Consider the following 23,372-nt stretch of genomic DNA (forward strand, 5'->3'; position numbering starts at 1 on the left):
GGAGCTCAATACATGGCAATAGAAACCTACTGCAGCAACTGTGCATTCAAAGTCCAGCTCCCACTCACCACCTCCACCAGCTCATCTGTACCTCCTGAAGACCCCAAAGTAGAACATGAGCTTGGAGCAGGTGTTTCTGGTTTAAGACACAGTGTCTTTAAAAGCAGTATTTACATTCATTTATTATGGGTGTGTGTGTGTGACCACAGCACTGATGAGGAAGTCAGAGGACAATTTGCAGGATTCAATTCTCTTAGCATTTATTGTAGATTCTGAGGATTGAGCTCATGTTATCAGGGTTGGCAGTAGCCATCTTTACCTATTGAGCCATCTCACCAGCCCTTAACTATAACACTTGGTCAGTAAAAAAAAAAAAAAAAAAAAAAAAATTCGTAACTGAACCCTTCAGGCATAGTCCTAGTTGCCCATCTTTTGTTGAGCCCAAAGGATGACTGATCAATCATCCCCAAACTGTTCCCAAACCCACGGTTTAATCCACATTGTTCATCCTGTATACCAGCCTAGTTTGGTCAGCCACCTGACTTCAACCCACTTGTGCCGCATCCAACCTTCAGGCCTTCCCCCAGGTGCTTATCCTATGCCAAATCCAGTCTGTCTTAACCCAGAACCCAGATCTGGACATGAGTCAAGCCTGGTGAGTCACTGGCACCTAATATGCCTGCAACATCTTCAACCCTTAACAAGTGCACAGCCTGTTTAACATCCTAGCCTGAGGTGTAGCTTGCACCTCTCACAGCTGGTCAAAATGTAAAGAATAGCTGATCATAGGTGCCTGGCCCTAACTGATACAGATGTAACACAACCCCTACACCTAAAGCTCATAGAAGGTCATGAAAGAGTTGGTGGAAAGATTGTAAGAGCTTGAGGATCAGGACATCCGCTTCAAGATTGTATCTTCTAAATATGACAGGGAAGCTTTACCCATGAAATTTCAACAACATGCTTGCCTAAACAAGACCTGGACAGTAACAGCTCTAATTGACGTGCCTACGTAGATGGTGGGAATTTCACAAGGCCTTGCCACTAGATGAAGAGCCACAGGCAATTAATGACTGCTGAGAGAAGTAGAATCAGTTTTTCCCAGTTGGTTTTCCAGTACTGAGTGGTCACCCTAAAAACATACATACACATACACACAACACTAAATGGTTGTTATTGATGTATTTATTCATTTATAACAGCTAAAGATAAAGATGCAATGTGGGCTGGAGATCACTGGCTGCTCTTCCAGAGGTCCTGAGTTCAACTACTAGCAACCACATGGTAGCTTATAGCTATCTGTAATGAGATCTGGTACCCTCTTCTGGCCTGCAGGCATACATGCAGACAGAACACTGTACATGTAATAAATAAATCTTTAAAAAAAAGAAGATAAAGAAGCTATTAGCTGGAGAAGGAGGAGGTTGGACTTGGAGGGAGGAGGGAAAGGTAGAAATGACGTAAATACATATGTTCATATATATGAAGCTTAAAAAACTACTGAAAAATTTTTAACTCAGTGTCTTGAAGCAGTGTAATTTCAACACACAAAGTCTTCTGCAATTTAATTAGCTTTCTTTTGGAATTTCCAATATTATTTATACCAATATTGTTTTCGTTTAAGTGACAATATCATGTTGTTTAAGGAGGGACTACTAAATGCCAAAATCTAAAATATTCCATATTTTATATTGGATATAGCCCAACATATTATAAAGAAAGACCATAGTTTGGCAAAAATGGTATTTTGGTTTTTTTTTTTTTTTTGGGTGGGGGGAGCTTTTCAGTTCTTAACAGTAAGACAACCCTTCTACATTATACAATTTCAGTACACAAAATAGTAGAAGTCATAAACTGAAAAGTGTATCTTGAGTGACAAGCTCAAGTTTCAGAAGCATTCTTTTAAAAGACCTGTGAACTGGCTAGTTTCCTTCTTTCCTTTCTATGTACTGGAATTGAATTCAGGGTCTACTGCAAACGCATCTACCACTGAGCTATACCATCAACTTGTTTTCCTTTTTTTGCTGCTGTTTTTATTTTTCTCCAAGAATGTGGCAGCGAAAATACAAAGATTATAAGTATGGTAGATGCTTCCACTCACCTGCTTTTCATACGAATATGCCAGATTGTTTAGCTTGCTTCTTACCTATTGGGAGAAATGGCAACACAGCAAAAGAAAAAGTAAATACATTTAGACATTATATGATGTTTTCTTTATGTATGTTACGTAGCTGGTTTTCACCCTGTAAGCCACCTGGAATGGCACCTACGGATCACACTTGACAAGTTTTCTGGCTTACTGACAGTATCTGTAAAGAATGGGCATAATTTGTCACCTGTGGATGACCTGTATTCTGTATCATCTCAGCTATTACTAATTCTGGGGATGATTCCCTTTCCATAACAGGAAGATTGTATAGAGAGGGTTTGTTGTGATTAAGGAAAGGTTAGCTCTGTAGTATTACCCAAACATTTTATTTTCACTGTGCTTTTGGACCTTAAGAGGTTCAGATACTTTTTGTTGTTGTTTTAATTTTTTATTAGTTCTTTAAGAATTTCATACAATGTATATGATAATATTCCTGCCTCCAACCCCTCCTAAATCTAGTCCCTTCCCAGCCCATCAATTTCTGTGTTGCCCCCCCACCCCCAGCCAACTCATCAATTCATCCTGTGATGCCCTGTGATGCCCATATACTCCTGAGTGTAGCCTTGCACTGAAGCAGGATTAGCCTTCTAAGCCATATCCTGAAAGAACACTGACTGCCCTCTCCCAGAAAGTGAACTGCCAACAACTCCAGCACAGAGATGGGGACGTGGGCACAGAGTCCCATGTCTGGTTACAGAGCTACTAGCAAATGAGAGAAAGCTGCCGGGGACTTTTTTACAGTTTTAAATTGGTCAGTTTCCAAGATCAGATTTTAAGATTCCAAGATTACACATTTAAGTGATTACCCAGTGATGTTCTTTTGAAATTCATATTTTGTGTGTGCTTCAGTTGCATATACACAGACAACTTTTAGGAGTCAGCTCTGCCCTTCCACCTCACAGGTCATCAGGTTTGCATAACAAGAATTTTGACCCCTTGAGCCCCCAGTAATACCCTTAATGTTAACAAATTTATAAGCAATCTTCCATCTTTTCTTTTAATATTTTAAACATCAAATTAAAGCTAGAGGGGAAAAATATGAAGGAAAAGTTAAAGCTATTAGAACAAAAGGACTCTATTTGGATTTTATTTGTGGTTTTTTTTCCATCTTTGAGGTATTACAAATAGAATTTAAAAAAGAAAAAAGAAAGAGAAGAGGACTGATTGCTGCTAAAGTCTTCCTCAAGATTTTAAAGTGTAATGCTAGTGTTGAACTGTTTGTCCTCTTTACAGTACTCATTTGTGTCAGATTGTACTGTTGATGGAGAGGAAAAGAGAACTTTAAACGTAATGTTAGAGTGAGTGAGTTATGGTTCCAGCTGTAAAACTGAAGTTGGAATTGGGCAGCTGGGCACAGTGGCACACACTTATTAGGGAGGTAGAGGCAGGCAGAAAGAACAGAAGGTCAGAGTGGAAGTTGAGGGCCATCCTTTGCTGCTTAGGGAGTTTGAAAACAGACTTCTAAGCTCTGTGAGACTACCCAGAAAGAAAACTGGGTCATTTACCTTTCTTCCTGTTTCCTCACACGTGAACTAGCAGTAATCGCTCCTGTATTTGAAAGATTAGATGAAGCAATGTTATGTAGAAACACCTCTCTTACACTCTAATGTTCTAAGAAAACTTCAAGGTATTCCTTTTTTAAAAGAGTAAAAACAGTAGTATATCTCCATTAAGTATAACTACATTCCTTTTTCAGGCCACTCGACCAGATATGATCAGGATTTTGTCAGCAGCCCTTCATGTAGTACTAAGGAGGGATATGTCCCTGAACCGAAGACTTTATGCATGGCTTCTTGGTAGGTATCTAATGAATATGCTTATAATTGACAAAAAAAAAAAAGGAGACTTGTCATGCATAACTATTCTGAAATTGTATCAAGAAACTAAATATTTATGTTTAAATGAACAATAAAAATAAAATACTGTGCCAGAAAGATAGCTCTGTGGTTAAGAACGTCTACTGCTCTTCTCAAGGACCAGGGTTTGGTTGCCAGCACCTGTGTCAGGTGGCTCAGAACCACCTGTAATTCCAGCTTCAGGGGTTCCAGTGCCCTCTCCTGGCCTCCAAGGGCACATGCACTCATATAGCACACACACATGCACTAAAAATCAGTCAATCAATCTTAGGTGGGGGGACGATTAATGATGACATTTTTGATCAAATTTCAAAACCCTCTTAAGGGACTATTTGAATACATAAAATCATGTTCACTTTAGCAAGATGTCATTCCTGTTACACATTATACTTAATGTTAGTATATTAAAAAGATTAAGTGAATAGACAAAATAAGAACAAAATTTCCAAAACTTTCAAATCATCAAGGAATCATAAGTAGTAATTACCACTGTCTTACGGATGACATCATTGTGAGACAGTATGTGTACATAAGCCGTAGAGCATTTGTTATGTACATGTAATCTTCTACCTTTTTATGAATATTTTGTCTGTCCTCACAACCTCTTACTAGAGTGAAAGGACATTTGGTGACTTAGATATTGTAAATCCTCAGTTATTTTACTGTAAGATTTGGGGTAAAATAAGAAGATAACTTTGGAAGAATACTAGTAGACTCATCTGTTGAATTGGTTTCCCTTTATTAAACTATCTAAAATGGTCTCTCTTGCTGACACTGAACGGGCTACTAATTGGGTAAGTGTTTAGTGCTGTTTTTGAGATATTTTAGCATTTAGTGAACAACAGTTTTAAGGCTTCCATTTTAATTTTGTGATTTATTCCCATGGAGGTTTTGATAACAACGGTGCTATCATAGGACCCAGGAGCACAAGACACAGTAATCCTGAAGAACATGCCACTTACTATTTTACAACCTTTTCAAAGGAATTATTAGTCCAGGTAACGACTGTTTTCATTATTCTTTGCTTACTTCCTGTTGAAAAAGCCTGGGAAAGTCCTGTTTTAATTGAATTCATAATTGAAGAACTCAGGACAAGACTCAAAAACTTCCAAAAAATAACTGTAATAGACATACAACTACAGCACAAAGGTGATCACAGCTGGACTCCACAGGAGGACAGTTTTTACCTGTCTGCTCTTGTGAAGGTTGGAGCATTTCAAAAGGTGCCCATGACCATGTTTCCTGCGACACTTTGGTTGGATTGGGCTTTTGCAGGTTAGATATGGTAAGACTGCAACACACATAGAAGCATTAAAATTATCCATTTATTTCCTATTATATTTATTTAAGGTGCATCAAATGCTCTAAGAAAATGTATCAAGAAAACTAATGATTGCTCAAGCATTTTTCTTCATTTACTTATTTGATTTTGAGATCAGATCTTGCTGTGTAGCTTAGGTGGTCTTGAACTCAGGACCTGCCTGCTTCTGCCTCTAAAGTGCTAGGATTACAGGTGTGTATCATAAGCCCAGCTTGAAGCATTTTTAAATACAGGAAATTATACACTGAATTTTAAATAGCTAAGAAGATAATTACATACTATACCCCTTGGTGATAAGATGGCATAGTTCATGTCCTAAACTAATATCTTCATCTAGATGGCCAACACTCGATTTCTCAGTACACTTCTCTTGATTCTCCTTTGTTTTTTCCCCAATGAGAAAATTCATGATCTAGATTGATGCACTTGTAGCTCCACACTCAGAGAACTGAAGCAGGAGGATGGTTTGTTGTCAACCCAGTCTTTGTAGCAAGGCCTTTTCTCAAAAATAAACAACAAATTAATACTTATGATTTAAATATGTTGCTTTCTCTCGGTAAGTGAGTCTGCCATCTTTGTTCCTGGCAAAGAAAGAAGACGTCAGTCAGAATAGTGCAGGGATGTGAATCTACATCTCATGGATATAGTTAAAAATAGTTCTTTAAAAAAATATATATGTATATATATTACTAGTTCCTAAATCATTAGTATGCTTTTTTTTTTTAAAGGCCATGATAGGAATCTTACAAGTGAATGGATTTGGAGAAGAAAGCACTCTCATGCAAGATCTAAAACCTTTTCGGATTTTAATCAGCTTATTGGACAAACCTGAGCTAGGTAATATATGCCCAAAACATAAGCGGACATGTGCTTTTGTATTGTTTCATGATAATAGTAGAATGAAGACACTGGGAAAATTGCGGTGTTCTTTTAAATACAGATTCTCAGATTCTCAACAGTTTGTTAACTGAAGTTAAAGATGTGTTGCTGGCGTTTATGTCAGCATCAGACCTGTGCCTTACACTGTAGGCAGCAGAGTCAGTTTCTTAAAAGATGTCATCTCATCTCCTTTTAATCATTCACTAAAATGGAAACATTGTTGATGTGGCATAACTAACTTACAATTTGAGGACTGGAACAGAAATGTGAGTTATATATTTCCTTCATAGTCTTCTTGTTGCTGTTGCTTTCTGTGGTTTCCATCATTGTGTGCTTATTATTTATTAGATCTACTAGAAAATGAACTATAGTACTTAACATAAACTAAGAAAGGCAATTATCTCTTATAAAGTATGTAAATTTTCTAAGTATATTCAGGTGTTTTGTCACATGCTATAGTTCCCCAGCTCTTAAAAGTGAATTTTTTTGGGCCGGGCGGTGGTGGCACACGCCTTTAATCCCAGCGCTCGGGAGGCAGAGGCAGGCGGATCTCTGGGAATTCGAGGCCAGCCTGGTCTACAAGAGCTAGTTCCGGGATGGGCACCAAAGCTACAGAGAAACCCTGTCTCGAAAAACCAAAATAAAAAAAAAAAAGTGAATTTTTTTGTGTCAGGAACTTCAACAGGGTCACTTTTGAGGTTTTCTGTGATGGTGATGAAGCTCAGGGGACTTTTTAAAGAAGATAGTGGTAACTGTGAAGCAGTCAAACTTATTTTTCTGATTTTGAGCATTATTTAGCAACAACTTTGATGTGACAAAATCTACTGGATAATTGTTCTAAGAACTGCATGGTGTACCTTGCAGATGTTTCTCTAAATCTTTAAGACTGTCCCATAAGCTGGGCGGTGGTGGCGCACGCCTTTAATCCCTGCACTCAGGAGGCAGAGGCAGAGGAATCTCTGTGAGTTCAAGGCCAGCCTGGTCTACAAGAGCTAGTTCCAGGCCAGTCTTCAAAGCTTCAGAGAAACCCTGCCTTGAAAAACCAAAAATAAATAAATAAATAAATAAATAAATAAATAAATAAATAAATAAATAAACAGACTGTCCCTTAAAGCTCGTTTTACTCTCCTCATTTGGGATTAGGAAACTAAGACTAAAAAACTAAAGAGCCTGCCCGTCCAAGGTAACAGATTTAACCAATTTTTTGGATTATGGCCACTTCTATTAATGTGACTCTATACTTAAAATAAACATTTATCTCATTACTTACTATTGGACCACATTTCAAAAGTTTACCTTTGGGGGCTGGGAAGTCTCTTCATAAAGTACTTTTTTTCAAAGCATACTTTAATTGGACTATTCTTCAGGTCATCGTGATTTGCTAGCCCTAAATAACTGCTGCATATAATTTATTGTATATTAATTTTAGGACCTGTAATTCTAGAAGATGTTCTAATTGAGGTGTTTAGAACATTGTATTCTCAATGTAAAGCAGAATTGGATCTTCAGATGGAACCACCCTTCAGCAAAGACCATACTCAGTTAAGCAGGTAGATTGCTAAAAAATTAAGCATGACATAAAAATAGCCTCAATTATTAATGCTTATGAAATGGACTCTAGTAATATATATTAATGTAATATGATTATTAGTAATGGTTATGATCTTACTCTAAAGTTTATATTACAGTGAATAAAATCACATTCATAGTATGAAATATCATAATTAATTGCACTCACTATTCAGGCAGGTACTTTAAACAAGAAGAGTAATTACCATTTGATAGTTGAATGTTTCTTAATCATATCAGTTTGGAAAATTAATTGAGTATTTGGGCTGATGAAATGACTCAGTAAGTAGAAAAGGGCACTTGGCTCCAAGAGTGAGAATAGATTATGTCACCATTGCAGTATTCCTCCTGCTAGACAATATTCTAGCAGTGTGTAATAATGTGTACTACCCAGTAATATTGCACTCAGTTTTGAAAGAAATACCAATATTTTTAAATGTTTGTTTTCTTTTATTTTTTAGTAAATTAAGGGAAAACAAGAAAACAGCCGAGCTGATTAAAACTGCGAATCTTCTTTTTAATTCCTTTGAACCTTATTATATGTGGGATTACATTGCACGCTGGTTTGAAGAATGTTGTCGGTAAGTTAATGGCTTCATTTGTTGTAGTCCAATAACATTCAAAGCTAACATTTAGCTTTTAAAATGTTCTTTTATACGTTTTTTCCTACCAAAAACTGTTAATTATTTACCCATAATCTAAATTAACTTTGTCAATTCAGGATATAAAAATCATTGCTAATATAGTCTTAGAACTGGAAAGGAGCTTAGAAATGATGATCCACTCCCCAGCATAGAGTGTTCCTGTGTCTGGCTTGCAGCAGCCCCCCTATTTTTGACTGTGGAGAAGATAGCAGTCTGCATCAGCGCATTTTCACGGAACTATTTCCGTTTATCAATAGGCCCACTGTGTGTTTTCAGAGACTTAGAACCATCCCATTTGGTAACTGATAAGTAATAATAAACACACCGCCCGTTAGGGTAGAAAGCCTGAAACAGTCTGAAATCGCTAGAGTGCTAGTGAAGCAGAGTGAAATCTCTATCCAGACTCCAAACTTAGCTCTTTCACGCCCTAGTTAACTTCTAAAGCATGAGAAACATGTATTCCAAAGTAGGCATGTCCAATCTTGAGTCTAGAAGAATTTAGAAATATATTTGTCTATGAATCTCTTTAAGAATTTGGGGATTTGCCGGGCGGTGGTGGCGCACGCCTTTAATCCCAGCACTCGGGAGGCAGAGACAGGCGGATCTCTGTGAGTTCGAGACCAGCCTGGTCTACAAGAGCTAGTTCCAGGACAGGCTCCAAAACCACAGAGAAACCCTGTCTCAAAAAACCAAAAAAAAAAAAAAAAAAAAAAAAGAACTTGGGGATTTACTTGCTTGTCCAGTTGGCAGATATTGAGAACCCAACTGAAAAGCATCTGCTAGGCATATTAGATAATCGCTGACCTCAGGGACTTTATAGTGGGACAAGTAAAATACGCACATGTCTGCCCCGGGAATAGATTAAAAGTTGAAAATGCCTCGTAGGTTAAGGTGTCAGGATGGAGAGGAATTATTAGTATCTTTTGCCCACCTTGTGTTTTCTACACATATACCCACCCTTCTGTACTAATATATATTCACAACAGACATCCATGGTTCTTGAGCCAACCTGAATTATTTCTTAAACATTCACCACCTTTTGTGCTGCCGAGCCTTCACTGTGCTATTCTTTACATATCCTACCTCCTTTGTTCTTCTGGAATGATCCTGTAGAGGGGTCGCTCACCTTACAGGTAGCCTTGGCTCTCTCAAACCCCACATCAGAATCTGCTACCCTCATACTTTCATTGATTTTATTGATTTCTCTACCTGTTTATGTTTCTTGCTAGTCAAATACGATATAATTATATCTTGAGAGTGTAGGACAGTGTTTGGTCAAATAGGATTAATATTGCTGTTTGTGTTTCATCTTGGATCAAAGGAGACTTCCTGTAAAACAGATGTTTGATCTCAGATCTTGAAGGAGAGTTACATTCCAGATATGAAGAACATATGTTGGCATAACAGCAACACAGAAAAAACACTTGTAAACCAAGTATCTCAGTTTAGAAATCAAATAAAGAAACATTTATTTTTACTTGGAGACATATCCATGGTGACAGCAGTGCAAATCTCGACAAGTGTGTTATATCCAGAACACGTAGAATCCAGAGTAGCCATTTCAGGGACCTCACTTTGAGATGTTTTCTTGAAAACAGTGTGGTGGTGTTCTGGGACAATGGGAATGAACATTTCTATGTGTCCCAATCCTGACTTGAGTCTTATTTGTTAAGACAGGGTTATAGTCACGTGTCTTCTCTCATGTGATAGTGTGTTTGATAAAGTTGATTGTTTTCCTTTTAGGAGAACACTGCATGCCAGACTTCAGGTTGGGCCTGGAGACAGTAGTGACTCATCTGAGTTACAGCTGACCAATTTCTGCTTACTGGTGGACTTTTTGTTGGATATTGTCTCTTTGGTAAGACTATCTTGGTAAAAAGAAAAACATGGAATTTAAAGAGCATAGTTTATATATTTCATGTTTAATATAAATGTCATCTTCAGAAAAAAATCTTATCTTTAAAACTAAATGTTTTTTCTTTGGCATAGCTTTTTTCCATAACATCTTCTAAACATTTTTTCTCCTTGGCATTTGTGTATAGAATACATGGAATCTACTTCCCAATTGCATGTTGTAAAATCTTATGTTTATTGGGTGGGATTCTGATGCTGCGTTTGTATCTGTTAACAATGTTTTCTATTATATGAAGACCGTTGGAATTGTTTTCCCTTGTGTTTTCTCTCCTCAACTTTTTGCTTTCTCATTCTGAAGCCTACTAGAAGTATGAGGGTGCTGTGTCAGGTATGGCATTCAGCCTGTCTTTATTTTAACTGATTTTATTCACTTCCATTAGAATGTTATTAATATAGCTCATAAAATTGGGGTATCTAATTATATAATGCTTGAAGTACTTAGATTAAGAAATTGGGGGGTGGGGGGAGTTTGTGACCACGCGCTTGTCCTATGGACGATATCTGTACCTGTGGAGGCCAGAAGTTGAAAGTGGCTGTCTTCCTGAATCACTCTCCACCTTACTTTTTGAGACTGGGTCCCTGGAGCTTGCCAGTTAGACTAGACTGGCTGACTGCTGGCCCTCAGGAACCTGCCTGTCTCTCTGTCCTTAGCACTGGGATTGCAGATGTGCACCACCTGACCTGGCTTTAATGTGGGTGCTAGGGATCCGAACTCAGATCATCTTCATGCTTTCACAGCAAGCACTTTAGCCCCTAAGCCAACTCCAGACATTAAGTGCACATTTTCTGAGTCATCAGTATGAAAATGCCTATGAGCTGTTAGGAGCATGATACCCATAAAACATAAGCAAATATAGAACCTTACTTGTATGAATTAAAATAAAATAGCTTTTATATATTACATTAAATCTTTCTAATTTTCTTTTATTTTCAGGAAACTTACATTGAAATACAGACAGAACACTTGCCCCAGTTACTGCTCAGGATGATTTCTGCCTTGACAAGCCATCTCCAGACATTACGCTTGTCTGAGCTCACAGATTCTTTGAAACTCTGCTCAAAGATCCTTAGCAAAGTCCAGCCCCCACTGTTATCTGCTGGCACTGGGGGTGTGGTACAGTTTCCAAGTGGGCAGAGCAGCACAGTCAAAGAATGGGAAGACAAAAAGGTAATTTTAGCTGGGGTTCTTAGTATCAGATCAGTTATATTTTTTAGTGTAGAACATTTTTTAAGTTGTTTAAATATCAGTGATCAAAGTGCTTTGGCAATAGAATCTTGTTAACTTGGTCATTATATAGTTGATTGTCTATGTCAGTACTTTACAGTAGAATTAAAATACATATGACATCTAATTTTAGGAATTTAAAATTTTCTGTTTGTCACATTAAAAAGAAGCTGATGGCATTGTTTTACTTAGCCAAATATAACAAATACATTATCATTTCAATATGTAATGTATACAAAATTGATACCATAGTATCTTTATGCAATTACCAAACTTTTAGCAGGAATTCTTGGTTTTGTAAAATTTATATAAGACAATTTAGTCATATTCAAGTTTTTATAAGCATGATTCTTTGATAATAGCTATGTTATCTTTTTATTTTAGTTTTAAAAATTGAATGCCTTAATCATATGAGCTACAGTGTGAAATATCTAGTAAACATAAAACCATTACCTATAGTCTGGGTAACAGGCCTATGTATAAATTTTATTGATTCTTTCACTGCACCAAATTTTTGGCATGATTTTCCTGTAATCTATATTCTTTTTTTTTAAATTTTTAAGTACCCATATGTTCAATATTTTGAAATGGAGTAAAACTAAACTCTCTTTGTACATATTCACACATATATCTATAATATCTAAGCATGTAATATATAATTTTAATGTTTTATACCAATAGCATACTTTAATACCAGTGAAATCCTAATAGAAAAATTAGTGATTTAATTCCTTTCAGACTTACACTGATATATGTGAGATGACTGACGCAGTGAGTAAAACCATTTGCTGTCAAGTCTGATGGCCTGAGTTCAGTCCCCAGAACACACATGGTGAAAGGGAAGAACTGACTCCCTAAGGGTTGTGCTCTGACTTCCGACATACACACCCACACAAACACATATACATAATAAATAAATGAAACAATTCAATCTAGTAAAGTATGAGTGGAGATTTTCAATTGAATTATATGTTAATTACATTAGGTGTAATCACATTGGCACTATGTTAATATAAGTATTTGAAAATTTCTAGAGAATCTGGTTTGTCGTCTGTAATCATATGCTTATATAATTGCCCCCTTTCCTTGGATAACCTATTTTACTTCTCCACAAAATAAAATTTGTGGGTAGTATGTACAACCTTTCCCACCAGCCGTTAATCCTGAAACTTTTTTTCTCATTCTGTACTAATATATCCTTCATAATGAAATGAAATTTGATCATTTTAAATATATTTGGGGTTATTCTACATAAACTAGAACCAGCCTGCTTTCCAGGTTGGTCCTTTCCAACCTGCTCTTCATATATGTATAATATATTCTGTCTCTACCATGGTAGGAAAGTCCTTTCATGGGACTGTCATTACATGGTGCTCTAAGATTTTCTTAGCAAGAAAACTAAAAAGCGTTTAACTGATAATATGCTGAATGAGACTTATGGGAGCTGGAGAAGACACACCCTTACCATTTTTCAGTAACATGTTCAATATGTGGAAATTCATATTTATCTGAAAGCCTTTATTGATGATCATAGGTATGGTAAATGAGACTCTGTTCAGTTAAATCCAGGACAGTTAAATAATACAGTCTAAATTATGATGTAACATTGAATATAACTCCCATATCCACCCATATTTCTGTCCATCCTTCCTTCTTCTTTCATGCGCCTTAGCCATAATATGTTTTTCCAATCTTTTTTCCTGAAGCACAATTGTATAATCTTAGATATATGAAAGTTGATAATATTTTCAGGCTGAGACCATGTTTTTTTGAAATGTATGTGAAGGGCTGCTGCTTTTAATAACGGTGAGCCTAGTGTAACCACATGGCACTTAATATTTTTTATAGTATTTTTGTATTGGTCATCTACTCAAATGGCCTAAATACCCTTTCTATTTTTAGAAAGAAATTCATCATAAAAACTATATATCCACATAATATAGTCTAAACCAATAAATATTACTCATGAATGCAAGTTTAATTGGATTTATAGATTAAATTCTATTACCTTAGTATTGTCCTTTGTATTAATATAAAAATAAATAGGAATAAGCTAATGATAGTTTTATCATCTGAATAAGTCTTCTTTTGTAAAAAGTACATCATTTAAATGGTAAATAACCTTTCAAAGGAGAAAAATAAGCAAATGAGTTCAATCTGTTAGCCACTATAGACTTTGACACCATAATATGAAGAGTTGTACTGTACATAATAATACTGTGGTCACATTAAAAATAATAATAAATAACCGAGTTGAAAATCTCCCTCTCCAGAGATCTGTGTTAACAACTTAGCTTTTGTACTGCAGCATTGGGCGAATTTATTTTAAACTCCCTAAAATTCAGTTTTCTTTCTGTTGTTGTTTGGTTGGTTTTGGTATTTTGAGACAGGATTTCTCTGGGTAATAGCCTTGGCTGTCCTGGAACTCACTTTGTAGACCAGATTAGCCTCGAACTCATAGAGATCCTCTGGTCTCTGCCTCCTGAGTGCTGGGATTAAAGGCATGTGCCTTCATGCCCAGCTTGAACTTAAGTTTTCTGTCTTTGAAACAGAAAAATTACTTTGTTCATTCAGTATCTTTTATGAACTAACTGTACAATCTATATAAAACAAGCAATTACACATTTAATTACAGTTAATATAGATGATTAGTGTAGGGCCCAATTAGAGGTATAGGTGTAGGATGGGGGCAGGTGAGAGGGTGACTTGGCATACCTAGGAGTCAGGAACTGCTTCTGAAGTGGAGCCCTAGAGAAATTGTTGGGGTGGAGAAGTATGAAAAGAGAAAGCACATGACAGGAAAAAACAGTGGCAAAGACCCTAAGGCAGAAAGGAACTCTATGCACTTAATGATGCAGTTATAAGAGAGGCAGGAGCCAGGTTAACAGAGCCTTGTTCGCTATACTAAGGCTTTTATTCTTTGTCTTAGGAGCAATGGGAAGACAAAGAAGGGGAAAAAGGCAAGTGCCAAAATAAGATACATGTTTTAGAAACTTACTATGGCCGCAGTGTGGAGTGTGGATCTGAGAAACAAAATGGATGTGGGGAGGCCTGCAGTAGTGCAGGTGAGAGGTGGCGTTAAGTTGGGCTAACAAGATATGGGAAAAAGAAGAAATACATTTAGGAGCAAAATTTTATAAACACTAGTGATAAAATAATTAAGTATAATGAGTGATCACTAAAATGTGTGCTTGCTGGGCATTAGGTACTCTGCCAGTTTCCCTCTATATTAAATCCTTTAACTGTAAAATGTAAAACTTGTTGTTATAGTAGTCCTTTTTATGAGTGTTCCCATTTCCATAATTTCAGTTGCCAGTGAGTAGTCAATGGCCAACCTAATGTTTTATGTGGAAAATACTAGTAATAATTTACAAGTTCTAAATTCTTTGCTGCTGTTGTTTGTACATTGATGGAATCATGCGCTGTCCTCTTCAACATGCAAAGCATCCTTTTTCTGGCATAGGCAATCTGGTATCTATCCACCCTCCTTTCTTAGTTATCAGATGGATTCTGTCTGTGTGCTCGTTCAAGCAGCTCTTATTGAGTAGCAGTGCTAATACTGCAGCCAAGTACCTGCGTCATTCATCTCACTTCTCATCATGCTGTCACATCGTCTTAGGAAAGATGACTATGATATAATAAGATATTTTGGGAGAGTCCATGTTCATGTTAGTCTTACTTTATTAGAATTGTTTTATATGATTAATGTTGTTAACATTTCTTCTTGTGCTGCCTTATCATGGGTCTGTGTATATCACTGGTTCTCAACCTTCCTAATGCTGTGATTCTTTAAAATAGTTCCTTATATAGTAGTGATTCCCAACCATAAAATTATTTTGTTGCTACTTCATAACAGTCATTTTTCTACTGTTATAGATCATAATAGACATATCTGATATGCAGGATATCTGATATGCAACCCTGTGATTGAGAACCACTAGTTTGTATGAACAAAAAAAAAGCCAGTTATGAAGTTTTCAGTACTAACCACAGTTTCAGGCATCTACTACGGGTCTTAGAATATATACATACATATACACATATACACACACTGTATATGTATACATGTGTATATGTGTGTATATAGTATATGTGTGTGTTGTGTATGTGTGTGTGTGTGCGTGTGTCCCTTGCAGATAAGAGGACACTGATGTGCACAAATTAGGAACCTGAGGTTTGAAGACTATCAAGTTCATGGCACATACCTAGCTGACTTAGAACTCACACCCTTAGCCACCATACTGGTGTCGGTAGAAGGCAAGTTGAAAAAGGAAGGTGTGGAGAAAATACTGTGACTTGTAGGCTTCCATCTTCCTTGCTTTAATGAATGATGGTGTTATTCACTAAAGCAGGAAACACTGGGTTAAGCCCAGCTTTAAGTAGAAGTACTTAATTCATGCATTAAAAAGAAAATATTCTCATGATCTTACTCAGATTATCCTCTGTTGCAGACATGGAACACATTCAAGGGAATGCACAGCTTTATTTACACGAAACCAGACAATACTTGACTCTGCCCCTAGTCTAGAAATGGTCATTTGTCTGTATTGCCATTGTCTCTTTCTAGATTCTAAACTGTTCCCATTGGCCCTGTGCCTAATCTATGATCTGAACATATGAGCTGAGCACTCTTCACTGAAGGGATCTAGGTGTTAAGGGCATGCAATGACACTTGACATACTTCAACAGAGATTTTCATTCATGTGGTCCCAAACACATCCTCCATTAGATTTTATTTATAATTCTTAAAATGCAAGATTTTTAATCTTGTACTTCTCATTATTTACATTGTTTAGACATTAAGAAAGATTGTTTTATGAAGAAGATAGAATAGTCATTTGAAACAAGGGTACAGATCCTAAAGATTTGTACATATATGTATATTTACCTCAGGACCCTAACAAGTGTGGTGCCACATGTCTCTTCTCTTAAGAGGAGAGTTTGAGGTAGAATTGAGCCTGGGTACATGACAAGACCTTGTCTGAAAAATCAAGTCATTAAAAAAAAAAGCCAGCCTTATTTTATGACACAATGAATGATAAGTACTTGGTGAATGAGCTTATCTTCTTGTATTTTTTGGAACCCTATTACTGTTTGCTATTGATTATCAAAAACTTTAGTCAATGTAGGAACTGCTTTGATTCTAGTGTAAACTTAAGCTGTATATAAGTAGTCTATAGCTTTCTCTGAAAAGATGACCCTTTCTAGTCCTTAGTATCTATATTCCTACTCAACCTTTCGCTTTGTTTAAAATCATTAGGTATCATCAGTTTCTGTGGAAAATCCTGTTGAAGTATTTGAAGATGGAGAAAACCCACCAAGTAGTCGATCATCAGAAAGTGGCTTCACTGAGTTTATACAATATCAAGCAGACCGAACTGATGATCTTGACAGAGAGCTGAATGGACAGGGTACAGCTACCATCCCAATTGGAAGCACATCTTCAGAGACAGAAACAGCATCCACAGTGGGATCTGAAGAAACTGTTATCCAGCCACCTTCCACCTTCACTCAGGGTACACCAGCCCGAAGTGGGAAGGCAGCACAAAAGACTGCTATGCAGTGCTGCTTGGAGTATGTCCAGCAGTTTCTTACCAGACTCGTTAACCTCTACATCGTTCACAGTGACTCCCTTTCTCAGCCTTTGGCTGCCGACCATCAGGGAGATGTCCGTCGATTTCAAAGAGACACTTCAAAATGGGACAGGGATTCCCAAGGGGATGCAAAAGAAAGAAGTATATATACACCAAAAACTTCAAAAGAATACCTTTCTGCCTTCCTTGCTGCCTGTCAGCTCTTCTTAGAGTGCTCAAGTTTCCCAGTCTATATTGCAGAGGGAAACCATACCTCAGAGTTACATTCTGAGAAACTTGACACTGGTAAGATTGTTTTTGCTATTTATATTTTAGTATTTTATGCAATGTCCATGTGTGTGCATGTGTTAGAGTTGGTTTTCCTTCCACCATGTAGGTTCCAGGAATTGCACTCAGGTTATCCGGCTTGGTGGCAAGTGCCTTTTCTCACTGTGCCATCTCTTCAGACTAAATGAAATCCAGTCATTATGGGGAAGTTACTGTTAGGAGATTGTGATTTACATGGCTTTTACATTTTGCTTAAAAGCTAGCAACTGAAAGTAAAAGTCTGGGAGAAACAATGTAACAATTTCACTTCTCTCCTATGACATCACATGTGTTCCTGTAGGACAGTAGGCATTAGATAATATTTGTTGATAAGGTGCTTCTAAAGATAGGAAGTTAGATTATATTACTTGGCATATGAAAGTATATATTTTTAAAAGTTTGTGAAATTCTTATTGTTGCCTTATTTTTCAAAGTTATAAAGACTATTTGAGAAACCATGATTTTAAACGATCAAGACCTGAAGTAGTGTTGTTTGTCATTTTGAAATTAACTTAAATCTACATGAACTGATTCATGTTGTCTTTTGTTTCAGACTGTGAACATGCACATCCTCCACAGTGGCTCCAGACTCTCATGAGCGCCTGCAGCCAAGCAAGTGATTTCAGTGTTCAGAGTGTCGCCGTGTCTCTGGTCATGGACCTAGTGGGATTGACTCAATCTGTTGCCATGGTCACTGGGGAAAGTATCAACAGCATGGAGCCTGCTCAACCCTTAAGTCCAAACCAAGGAAGAGTAGCCGTAGTTATTAGACCTCCCCTAACACAGGGCAATCTGAGGTATATAGCTGAGAAGACTGAATTTTTCAAGGTAAATTCCAAGAAATCCAGTTTGTACATGGCTAAGAATGTTTGCATATATGACGCTTGATTTGTGGCACTGAAGTAAGAAAAGAAAGAGTTTCAACTAAACAAGAAGAAAACCCATTTATATGGTAGATATTTCTGTAGTAAGTGGGTATTTTGCTTCTTTTAATAGAGTAAACCCTTACTTTTCTATAACTCTATGGCAGGTTGTTCTGATTTTGTGTTGTTTGATTACGTTTGGTGCATGGTGTCCCTCAGGACCAATAGTGCACACTCTGATTTTACCATAATGGTACAGATGCCTTCCCAGAGAACATCAAGTATCTTTAAGCTCACTGCCTCCTACAGGTGGATTCTTTATACATTCAGGAGTCTTTAGAGTCAATTTCAAGTCATTACCCCCTACCTGATACTTCCTGCTAGAGTAGAGTTGATTCTATAATATTATGGTAAGCCCTAAAGACTCTTGTCTTCTTATGAGTGGCATAGATCAAAGACTCTGATAGCACATGGAGCTCTAATCTGACTTCAGAAAACTCCATGGACTTGGGATGTAGCTGAGTGATAGCATGCTTGCCTAACATACATGAGGCCATTTTGCAATCCTCAGCACTAGAGAAGAGGGACAAAACTTCACAGGTTCTTAGATATTTGAATATTTTAGTATGTAACATGTGAGAATGTATCAGGCTTTATTCTGGTGTTACTTCATTAAACACCAGTAAAATAATTGAGAGTTCTTATCTAGGCCATGGAGAAACTGCCTGTTACATTGCTGATTTTAGAAGAATTTGAAAGGAGTATCAGCCAGAGAGTTGGCTCAGTAGCTAAGAGCACTTACGGCTGTTGTAGTGAACCCAGGTTCAATTCCCAGCACTGAGTGTAATTCACAACTCTCTGTAACTCCAGTGCCAAGAAATGCAACACCACTTGTCACCTTTATGGGCACCAAGCAGATATATGGTGCACTTACATACATGCAAGCAAAACACCCTCATGAAATAATTCTAAACAAAAAAGTTTTTTTAATGTGTTATAAAGGATTCTAATGTTCAGTTAGCCAGAAAGTGAGCAGCTGAGTTTTACTTTTATAAAGATTATATAATCAGTCACTTTCACATCTTTTTCTGTAGCATGTAGCCTTGACATTATGGGACCAGATGGGAGACGGGACACCTCAGCACCATCAGAAGAGTGTGGAATTATTTTATCAATTACATAATTTGGTTCCTTCTTCTAGCATCTGTGAGGACGTTATAAGTCAGCAGTTAACCCATAAAGATAAGGTAAGTCCTTATCCTGCACACACAAGAGCACACACGTGCACACATACACACACACTCAAGCACATATTGCCAAAAGATAAATTAAGGGACCTCTCTAGGAAAATTATTATACCTCATATCAGAATAAATAATAATAAAAAACATAATGTTAAATATGAGTAACAGTGTTCATTTAAAAAATTCTTAAATTCTAATTTGTGTCCTACCATATTCTTTCAAAATTGTTCAGAAATCAAATTTTAGAACAAATATTGTGTTTCATTTTCTGTTTTACATTATTTATAAATATATAACAAATAAAAACCTGTTATTTTTAACATGCAACATTTCCTTTTTAAGAATAATTCTTACAATTTCTGAGTAAAGATACACATCCCTGAAAAAATTCAAACAATATTGAATTTTAAATATTTCCCTTGGTTAATGTATAAATGCGAGCATCATAGAAAAAAGTCATGTCTTAAGCTTATAGATAAAGCAAGCACTCTTCTAACTTATCCCATGTAGGTTGTTGTTTTTTTTTTTAACAATTAAAGTCTTATTGGTTGGGACTTTGCTTGAAGCGTTTTATAAATATTTGAGGACGAGTGTAAAAAACTGACACCATATTTTCACTAAATTTAAAATACATGGTTTTTTTAGAAATTTATTTGAATATGATTATTTTCCTGAGAGAAAATAATTTTTAAATTCAATTGTTTTATTTAAGAAGAAAGAAATGTTTTGTATATGCATGATATAATGGCACGCATGTTTTTAGCTGTCATTGTTTTCTGTTATACAATCAGTAGTCACATTGATAAAAGTCTAAAGTAATTCTTTGAGTTAAGGTGATGTTCTAGTTTGGTTTCTGTTGCTGTAATAAAACATAATGATGAAGACCAGCTTAGAGGAAAAGGTTTATTTGTCTGATACTTCTAGATCATACTATCACTGAGGGAAGTCAGAGCAGGAACGATGACAAAAAACTATGGAAGAACATTGCTTTATAGCTTGCTCTCTGACTGCTCACAGGCATATACTTAGCTAGCTGCTTGCTTGTGTGAGTGCTTATGTCTTCCTCCTTTCTTCTCTCTTTCCTTCTTTTTTTGAGACAGGGTCTCTCTCTGTAGCCCTGGCTGTCCTGGAACTCACAGAAATTCACCAGATTCTGCCTCTAGAGTGCTAGAATTACAGGTGTGTGACACTACACCCACCTTTGCCTTGTTTTCTTGTATATTCCACAACAACCTGCCTAGGGATGCTTCCTCAATGGGGCTAGGCCCTCCGAGATCAATTAGCTAATGAGACAGTGCCTCTTAGACGTGTCCACAAGCCAGTCTGATCTAGACAGTTCCTTATTTGAGGTTCCCTCTTCCCTGATAACTCAGGGTTGTATCAGCTTCCAGTAAAAACTAACCAGCATAAGTGACCCTTTAGGCTAAATATTTTGTCTATATACAAATATTTTGTTTGATTCTACTTCCAAGTTATATAACATACTAAGAATTCATTGCAGTGTGTACTTGAGTACTGTGGCCATTAAACTTGGTACTTGTAAACAGTTATACTGATTTTATTATTAAATAATTTTATTAAATCACTTAATATCTTCAGTTGAGAAGAAAATAATTTAATCTCCCATTTTTCTCAGAAAATAAGGATGGAAGCACATGCAAAGTTTGCAGTTCTTTGGCATCTAACAAGGGATCTCCACATAAATAAGTCATCTTTTGCACGTTCCTTTGACAGGTTGGTTACATTTTATATTCCCATCTTACTGTTGGTTATCTTATTTGTTGTCTTTTCTGGAAGTCTCTGTCAGGATAGAACAGGAGATGAGAATTTATTAGTTTTTTAGAAAATCAAAGTTGCAGAAAAATACTTGGTAGTGTTACCTAGCCAGTAGATTTTCATTTCTAATGTGTAGAGAACCAAGTGTCTTCCTTTCAGACATTGGCCACTGATCATCAAATCCCTTTTATGTGCCATGTGTCATTGTATGATGGTAGGAATACAGAGAACACCCAGCCTTCTTGAATCTATATTCACACTGTTGAAATACTAGTCAGCCATTCTCAATCCTCTGCCTTAACTGAAAGTACTACCAATGCCCCCCCACATGGATTCAAAATATTTGTCTCCAGAGATGCTTGTTCACATATAGACCCAAAAGTAAATGGAGTAATTCATGCTTCAGATATTAGATTTGCATTGGTTCCAGGCTCATAAGGTATCAGAAGATAGTAATCTTACCTTCAGGTCTTATAAAAGTGGCCATAATCCTAACTGCGATTACAACCCAACTTTGAATTAACCAGTACTTTTCAGCCATCTTCAAAGGAGTTTCTGTTGAACCATCTGGTCAACCCATATAATGAATGAGACCTTGAGCCAAGTGCCTTACAAACAAGTTTCTAGTTTGGCAACCACCTGTTCTAATCTGACAGAGAAAGCAGTTGAAATCCACTGAATTTAACTTGCTAACCCAAGATTCCACAGAGGATTTGGATATTGAGTTCTGGTTTCAAACTAGCTCAGACCTTTTATGGGATGGCATTACTTGAATTTTGTGCATTCTTTTAACTCCTGGAGAGAATTGAGAGCAGAGTAGCCCTCGCCATTGTGAAAACCTTAGTGCATAATATCAGTGAAATATGTTACCAAGCAAGACTAAGTAAAATGTGTCTTGTAAAAGTAATATACACTTGTAATATTTTTCAATGTGAAAAGAAGAAAATGTTTTCTTAACTAGAAAAATTGCTAAAAATATTAACTACAGAAAAAGCCATACTACAATTAAAAGTGTTTTATTCTTTGTTTTTATTGTCTGTGTTTAGGTCACTATTCATCATGTTAGATAGCCTTAATAGTCTTGATGGTTCTACTAGCTCTGTGGGACAAGCCTGGCTGAACCAGGTGCTACAAAGGCATGACATTGCCAGAGTACTGGAACCGTTATTACTGCTTCTACTTCATCCAAAAACTCAGAGGGTTTCAGTGCAGCGTGTACAAGCAGAACGTTACTGGAGTAAGACTTCCTGTTATCCAGGAGAGGAAAATGACAAACATTTCATGCAAAATTTTACCTGCAACAATGGTAAAGGTCATAAAGTTTACTTCTAATTAGACTTAAGTTATTCAAAGAAATGAGGTGTGACCATACAGTGATTGTCAAGAGAATTGTGTGTAGAATTTTTTTCATGTCTTATTTCCTCCCTTCCTTGTCTGTTAGAGTCTCATCTAGATGGGTCAAAATACACTTCATCAGTAACTGTCTTTGAGCTTTTAGAATCAGCCACAACTGTAGTCAGAGACAGTCAATTTTTTATGAAGTATTTTTGAATTTATGTAGCAATTCAGATCCTGCAAAGGCTCAATAGATATTTCATGGGGAGGCCTATAATGCACACTTTATATATGATAAGTCATGAGTCATTTTTCCTTATCTTTTATAGACAAATCACCTTGTGGGTCTGCTTATTTTACCAGCCATTCAGTTGATGTTCAGAAAGCTGTGACTTTCAGTTCCACAGCTGGTAAATGGGTGACGCTGCAAACTATCATGCTTCTGTTCCATTTCTAGTGTGTTTCTGCTGAGTCTGGGGTCCTCTGTTTAGCTTTTATGTGCTTCCTGTGGATGTTCTAAGAACTTGCACTACCCTGCTTATTGCCAAAACATTCAAGTGGTAGCACTCTGCCAGCCAGTCTCTAACTATTGCCGAATTCTCATTTCTCCTCTTATTCCAGTCTCAGACTTCAACTGAGGTACCAGCACTTTGGTGGCATTTAACTTTACTATGCATACAGCACCAAAACTTCCAGA

General features: G+C 36.8%; 1 protein-coding gene across 8 annotated transcripts in view; it reads left to right on the forward strand.

Annotated features, from left to right (window-relative positions):
* Dop1a (DOP1 leucine zipper like protein A) overlaps window positions 1-23,372 on the forward strand; it is a 92,218-nt gene that overhangs the window by 37,613 nt on the left and 31,233 nt on the right. For 4 of the 8 annotated variants that reach the window (XM_057768801.1, XM_057768799.1, XM_057768804.1 and 1 more), the window contains 13 exons: window positions 3,846-3,945; window positions 4,894-5,003; window positions 6,055-6,163; window positions 7,635-7,755; window positions 8,236-8,355; window positions 10,162-10,276; window positions 10,631-10,660; window positions 11,267-11,500; window positions 16,818-17,436; window positions 18,011-18,285; window positions 19,415-19,567; window positions 21,201-21,298; window positions 22,387-22,646. In XM_057768801.1, coding sequence (XP_057624784.1) covers window positions 3,846-3,945; window positions 4,894-5,003; window positions 6,055-6,163; window positions 7,635-7,755; window positions 8,236-8,355; window positions 10,162-10,276; window positions 10,631-10,660; window positions 11,267-11,500; window positions 16,818-17,436; window positions 18,011-18,285; window positions 19,415-19,567; window positions 21,201-21,298; window positions 22,387-22,646 — 2,344 coding nt within the window. The remainder of the gene's footprint in view (window positions 1-3,845; window positions 3,946-4,893; window positions 5,004-6,054; window positions 6,164-7,634; window positions 7,756-8,235; window positions 8,356-10,161; window positions 10,277-10,630; window positions 10,661-11,266; window positions 11,501-16,817; window positions 17,437-18,010; window positions 18,286-19,414; window positions 19,568-21,200; window positions 21,299-22,386; window positions 22,647-23,372) is intronic. The other 4 variants (XM_057768802.1, XM_057768805.1, XM_057768803.1 and 1 more) reach the window with 2 other exon arrangements.

The sequence above is a fragment of the Chionomys nivalis genome, chromosome 4 (assembly GCF_950005125.1).
Source record: "Chionomys nivalis chromosome 4, mChiNiv1.1, whole genome shotgun sequence".
NCBI lineage: Eukaryota > Metazoa > Chordata > Mammalia > Rodentia > Cricetidae > Chionomys > Chionomys nivalis.